The following is a 7,341-nucleotide window of genomic DNA, read 5'->3' as shown; positions in this document are numbered from 1 at the left end:
GTTTCTCTCTTCTCCTTACTACAGATATTTTTGTCAAAGCTTAAATGTGACTTCCCCTAAAAGCAATTACTCTTACACATTTATTTTACAATTTTTGCAAACACTTTCTTTTTTTCTTTTCAAGACAGGTCTCACTTTGTTGCCCTTGGTAGAGTGCCATGGCATCATAGCTCACAGCAACCTCAGACTCTTGGGCTCAAGTGATTCACTTGCCTCAGCCTCCTTAGTAGCTAGGACTACAGGTGCCCACTAGAATGCCCAGTTATTTTTAGAGATGGGGTCTCACTCTTGCTCAAGCTGATCTGGAACTCCTGAGCTCAGGCAATCCACCCGCCTTAGCCTCACAAGAGTGCCAGAATCACAGATGTGAACCACCACACCTGGCCCAAACATGTATCCTTTTATACATGTTAGAGGTGAGGACAATAACTTTTAGCAGTATTTATTTTTTCAAAAGAAACCAGTGGCATTGAAGGTCAAAGCACCTTCTGATTGCACAGACTAAACAAGAAAGTATTACATATTCCAGCTTTACAAAGCATCTTATTGATTTAAACAGATCCAACAGATAGATTTAAACTTTATCTATTGATAAAGTTCATTATGAAACGTGTCATAAGGAGACTAACATTTATTTTACATATCTACAACATGTATTTTCATACTTCTAGATAAACCACAAATCATATAGGAAAATATTTAGGTACATGAAAAAGATTCAAAACATAAAAAATTAATATTTTGAAAAAAATCACATGTGAAAGCTCATTAAATAATAACATTGACAAATAAATAGTTAATCGCTTTACATCTTAGCTGCTGCCATGCATTTCTGGCATTCCATTCCAAGCGAGGGTCAGCATGCAGGGTATAATTTCATACTATACGACTGTAAAAAGCTACAGGGCTTATTTTGAAGTGAAATGTCACAAGGTCTTTCATCCTTTTTCAAAGGAAGATCGATCATGGCCGCTAAACTGTTCCCATGAAGGTTACCAAAAAGCGCTTTCCTAAAATGTTACTGTGAAGATTCGTGGCCACTTTTTTTTTTTTTAACTTTTCTGTTTTGAAGAGGTTTGGGGGGCAGGAATGGGTTAGGATGGCAGGTAACTGAGAGGCCTTTTTTCTGTTTTAAAATGTAATGATTCAGCCACGTCTATAGGGTCAAGAATATATTATAAGAACAACGACGGGGAGTGAAAACTACAGGATGCGTGGAATTTAAATGCAAATTGCATTCATGGATATATGTACATCTTGAAAAACTTGAAAAGGAAGAACTATTCCCAGAGAAGGTCCTGATACTCAGGACAGCTTGCTGGGTTTGATCAAAGCAGAAAGCATAATACTTTCAAGTGAGAAAATAGCAGTGGCAGGCTTGGGTCTTCCAAGCAATCAAATCTGTAAAGCAGATGGTTGCTAGTCAGTCCAGCTCTGGAAGTCTGAGTTCTAACTCATGCTGTGCTTGCCGGGTTTGCTGGCTCTTTTCCGCTCTCTGTGATGCGGGGCTGGCTTGGCAGGAGACACGCTCTCAAAGTTGTGACTGGATTCATTGTGCTGCCGGGTGTACCTCTTGCACTTGCAGGCGGTGACTACTGTGATCTTGTAGGTGCGCGTGCTGCCATCTTGGCACTGCAGCTGGATTCTCTGGGTGCGCGTTTTGTCGTTGACACACCTCCACTCCTGGGAGCTCCTCCTGCTCCAGTACTTGGTTCCGTAGCCGCCTCCGATCCAGTTAGGGAGCACGGGCAGCGGCAGGCACTCACCAGCACACACCAGCTCCTTCAGAGGGCTGATGCTGGTGCACTGGCCGTCGGAGATGTATTTGGTGGAACGCAGCTCCCGGCAACCCACTTGAACCGGAGCTGCAGGAAATGGAAAAGAATGCATCAGAGACAAAAAACAAGTTACTTTTTTAAAAAAGTAATTTGCAATAACAAACATAATATCCAAATGACAGCAAATTGCCAGACAGAGTGAACACCTACTTTATTTTCACAAGGCAAAAATCTGCCTACACAGTTGTAGAGACACTTTCATGAAAATTCATCAGTTTACATAGCTATTTTGGGGAAAAAAAAATCAGGGCCTGATTTTTTTTTTTAATGTGTAGCATTAGCTAATTGCTCATTAGAAATTAAAAAAAATCCCATTCTCTTAGTCTTACTCCCCAGTAAGGGTTTAGCAGCCCTTACATTTGTGTGTAAATATTCATTCTTCAATGAGTTGAAAGAGTGTACTTCAATGTTCTTTTCCTCAAGGGTCATATTGGTTAATGTCTGCAAGAGATTTTAATTAGGTTTCTAAAAAATCCGTTGAGAAAATGCGGAAAATATTTAAATATTCCGTATAACGCATATGCACTCTGTAAGATTTTATTTCAAATATAAAATTCAGCTGCAGAGAATCATTCATACATAAATGCCTTCTGATGTTTTGCATATCCAACTTAATAACTACATTTTAAACATAAATTCCCAAACTAACTTTTAAAAATACAAACAGTAAAATGTTTGAAATGGAAAATGTCACTACAACTCAAAATTTAGAGAATATAAAAGCCCTTAAATCAGGAACGTATGGTTGCCATAACAACTTGGCTACATTTCCATGAATTTTATGGCAGAAAAATGCCTAACATGTCTGATTTACAACTGCAAAAGGAACCACGGTGTTCATTTCCTGAATACAGGTCATGGCAACCTTTTGTTTTAGTTATTTGGATTTGATAGGTATGTTCTCTAATTGCCTGTTTCTTGTTGCATGCCTTATGTAATTAAAGCAAAAATTAATCTCATAATATTTGAAGTTTTCCTTACCATTGCTTTGTTATCTAAACTTGAGGAGAATTGCCTGTAACAGGCTTGTAAAGAAATCAAGGCTTGTTAACCATGAAAAAAAAATGTTTAAAGGTATAGGCTGTTGAAATTTTAAAAATAAAATTATAAGCGAGTTTGAAGTGGTTCTACATAGAATAATGAAAGCTAACTCAAAGAAGAAATTGAATTAGTTTTACTTCGTACCCCAGGATTTCTAAGATTAAAGATATAGATTAAGGGAAATGTGATAGTTGTAGAAAAATACGTGTATATAGACATACAAGCATATAGATTCAGAGTTGTGGAACTAAATTTAAAGGATTAATTATTTGGCTGGATAATGTGTTCAGTTTGCCTGATTCTGATTCCAGTTCACCTTCAAGTAGCTGCCTTAGGAATGTACCTGGAAACAGCCAGAAATGATTTCAATTTGCCTCACTTTTTGTTCCTGTATTCATAGAGATTTGGCATTTTTGTGATGACAGTTCATTGACAATGAATGCTCACCACATCTCTCCTTAATCCAATAATAATCAAACGTTTCCACATTCTTAAAGTCAACCATCTTTAGTAAAGTTAAAACACCTTAGTATTCTTAGATATTAACAGTCATATTTGCTTTGACTTTTCAAAGGTCAAAACTACTTTTAGTAGTTGAATAAAGAAGGAGGGGCAAAATATTTGTGTAAGATTTCCTGTGCACTTTTTCTGTCTCTCTTAAAACCATTATTAGCATGTGAGCTTTTCTAAAGGAATGAACTGAAACAAAAGTTAGAAGAAATTTGAATCCCCCTAACCAGTGTTCAACTAGTGTGTCAATTAAGCAAATAGAAAAGGAATTAAAAAAAAGTTGCCCTGTAAACATTGTTGATTGTTGTACTGTTATTTTAAATCTCTTAAGTTATAAAAATATCCCCAGTCTTTCACAGAAATATACAATTACCTAAATTTTGACCTGGTTCATAAAGAATGATTACAGAAAAACATGATTCTCCAACCTTTTCAGTTTTATCCCTCTTTTACATTAAGCTTCATTCAAACTTTCAACTATTTCCTAAGACATGTTTTGGAAATCCATGTGAACAATTTTTTCCCCCTCAAACGCTTCCTTTTCCTCCAGTGATTTTTTATACACACTTTAGCTTAGTTACCTTTATACATTTTACCAAAATTGCACATGCCCTGAAATAAACTGACAGAACAACCTGAACTTAACATAGTAGAAAATACTTTCTAAAATCCTTGCTTTGCATACTTTTCAAGAAGCAACAGTTTAATTCTTTGTGGGTACTTGGTAAAACTTAAGTCTGTGCTTGCATTATCAAATCACTGTTTCAGTTACATTAACTTTAAAATCACTACCCAGGGAAGAGTGCCAATCTACACATGCAGCAGATTACTCCCAGATTGTTTAGCAAACCCAGATTGTTTAGCAAATTATATAATATACAGTTCAGGTTAGTTAACAATAAAACAATTCTACAGGAATGTGAGATAATGCTACTGAAAAAGAAGGAAAGAAAGAAAGAAGAGAAAGAAAAGAAAAAGACAAAATCCATACAAGTAAAACATACTTACTGTTCCGATCCAGTCCAGTGTTACTGAAATGCCTGCCTCCATTTCTGGCTTGATTCAACGTGCTGTTGCTGCTGGGGTGTGCTGAAACAGGTTTAACCACATGTGAATAAAGGATTTCTGTGGCATCATTTTTAAAAGCCAAACAGCTTTTCATTAGGATGCATGCAAGGGGAATGAGATAGAAATGAATGGCAGGAGGAAGCATGGTGAGTAGATTGCTTGGCTGGAGAGCTGGTTAATTCCTTTCCCTCTGCTTCTGCACTGTAACTGTGAAATTCCTCCCAAGGTTCCCTTTATATATCCACAGAGGTTTGGCGTTCATTCAGGTGTAAAGTTGTTATAGAGCTTCAGAGTGAAAACGCAGAGAAGGGGTGGGATCCCTACATGACCCTGCAAAAGAATTTTACCAATGGAAAAGAAGATTGCAGAAAAGGAGGAGCTTGGTATACAAATGGCCTGAAATTTCAGACTTGGACTTCATCACTTGTGTGTGAGCCGAAGCAGGCAGGCACATTCTATATCAACGACAGACTCTCCTCTGCCACTTCCTTTCCTTTCCTAGTTTACAGTCGGGTACAATTTAAATGAAAATCCAATTTAATTGAACGGCTGTTCATTTGAAGAGATTGGCTTTTCCTCTATAATCCCCTCAGGTTTTAGAGGACACATATTTGGGGCAGGGAGGGGGTTCTTTCCGGAAAACAGGAGGAATTCCTGTGAGTTTAAATATTGTAGGACTTGCTTAAAGCACCTAGTTAAACATAGTTTGTCCCTCAAGCAGCAAACCAATGTCTTTTTCTTTAAAGTATAGGACACTGAGCTAAAATCTGCCCCCTGGACATGCTTAAATAATGCAGCTTTGATCTGCATGAACTACTGGGCTGCTAGGTAAATTATTGCCAGGGGTTCTGTATGGAGAATAATGAGCACAGATCTGTCTCCATTAAACTGACTAATATCAATTTTCATCTTAAAAATATCTCACATGCATTAACATTTCTAGCCTTATTTTACAGCCATTTCTGAAAGATTATTGTTTAGTAAATTCAAAATAAATTTTTCTAGATCTTTTTCTATTTGCTACAAAACATAGGTTCTGCTCATACTTAATAAACATTTCATTCATTACTTTGACTCTGCTGTTCAAGTAAGAATTGCTGTATTTTTCTGAACTACTTTATCCACACCTGGAGCACATGTTCCATTAATTAATACTAGGCCACTAGTTTAAAAGAACATGAAAGAACATCTGACTTATAGGACATTTCAATTGGAATAGCTACATATTCTGAATCACCTTTTTAATTATCAATCCAAATTTATTCTTTGTGTGCCTATTAAAATGACCTCCCAGCATGGGTGTTTGGTGTCTCTTTTCTTTATAAGCTTTTGTCCATTGTAACTGCTATTCACCTATGTGTCTGTCTGTCTATCTATTCATCTGAGTTTTTCTACAGCAGCACAATTGAGATATTGAAAGAGATAATTCTTTATTGTTGGGGGGCTATCCTGTGTGCTTAGCAGCACCCCTGGCTTCTACCCACTAGATGCCAGTAGAAACCTCCAGTAATAACAAAAATATCACCAAACATTGACAAATGACCTCTGCAGGGTAAAATCACCCCTAATTGTGAACTACCAATTATCTATTCATCTGTCTCATAAAAGACTGTAAAACTAAGGATAAAAACTAATTATTAAATAATAAGTTATTATAGATTATAATAGAATCATTTATATCATATGGAATCAGCTGGAATTAGCTTTAAAGATAGTATTTGAGGAGTTAAGGATGTGGGTGGCAAAAGACTAGTCATAGCTTGATAGTTGTTGGAGTAGGATGGAAGGGATTCCACCCTGTTTACTCTTGTATAGGTTCAAAATTCTACATAATAAAAAGTTTAAAACCCAAAATAAAACAATCAATTTAATGTATACATACTTCCTACTAACAATTAGATCCCTATCCTAAAGTTGCATGTGTAATATTCTAACTTTCTTCCTAGAAAATGTTACATGAGTTTATTTTTTACAAATAGGAGATTATATACTAAGCGTTCTTCTAAGATACTATGAGTTCCTTGTCCTGTTTACCAGGAGATTTAATATTAATTACACAAAGTATGTTAATATTAATTATTGTCCTGTAGACTGAATGCCTAAAGGAAGTTAAAAGGTTAGAATAATCTAATCTCTTCCCCATTACTTTTTCTTTTTCATGTCAGGAGCAGGAGATACCTTAATTTGAGTTTAATTATCAGGTTGGACACATCAGATTGATCAAATTAACGTATCATTGTTAAATCTATTCTGCACTTGGTATTCCATAGGCTTACCTTTAGGATATCACCTCAGGCAGAAGCAAAATTAGAAAAGAAAGAAGGCAATGTTGTTGACATATGTGGACAGGAAAATTCAGAATTCTTAGGCCCAATATATCTTGCAAAAACAAATTTAGAAAACTACTTTGATAAAATAGAATAAATGAAAGATTAAATATTTAACCATATATTAACCAAATATTTAATTGAACCTCTTGTGTAGGTTCAGTTTAAAGCAGCTTTATTAACTACACACTGTAATACCCTTAGACAATTATAGATATGAATATTTATTTATTACTTTATTGTTATTATTTTTTGAGACAGAGTCAAAAGAAGTAGAGTGCTATGGCATCATCAGAGCTCACAGCAACCTCCATCTCTTGAGCTCAGGTGATCCTCTTGCCTCAGCCTCCCAAGTAGCTGGCATGACACCTGGCTAGTTTTTCTATTTTTAGTGGAGATGGGTCTCACTCTTGCTCAGAATCATCTCAAATTCCTGAGCTCAAGCAATCCACCATCAGCCTCCGAGAGTGCTAGGATTGCAGGCATGAGCCACCACGTCTGGCTAAGATATAAATATTTAATATCATAGTCCATTCTTTCTCATCTCCTGGCTTCTG

At 36.2% G+C, this 7,341-nt stretch overlaps 1 protein-coding gene across 1 annotated transcript; it reads right to left on the bottom strand.

The window, feature by feature from the left end:
• Positions 1–426: 426 nt before the first annotated feature.
• Positions 427–4,768, bottom strand: SOSTDC1 (sclerostin domain containing 1). The gene is made up of 2 exons (XM_053609133.1): positions 4,398–4,768; positions 427–1,865 (listed from the first exon to the last, which is right to left on the bottom strand). Exons 1-2 carry the CDS (start codon positions 4,600–4,602, stop codon positions 1,450–1,452), a joined length of 621 nt encoding a protein of 206 aa, XP_053465108.1. The 5' UTR covers positions 4,603–4,768; the 3' UTR covers positions 427–1,449.
• Between the last annotated feature and the right edge of the window lie 2,573 nt (positions 4,769–7,341).

Source organism: Nycticebus coucang, chromosome 11 (assembly GCF_027406575.1).
Source record: "Nycticebus coucang isolate mNycCou1 chromosome 11, mNycCou1.pri, whole genome shotgun sequence".
Classification (NCBI taxonomy): Eukaryota; Metazoa; Chordata; class Mammalia; order Primates; family Lorisidae; genus Nycticebus; species Nycticebus coucang.
Note: the sequence above shows the minus strand (reverse complement) of the source record. Positions and strands in the feature narration are given on the sequence as shown.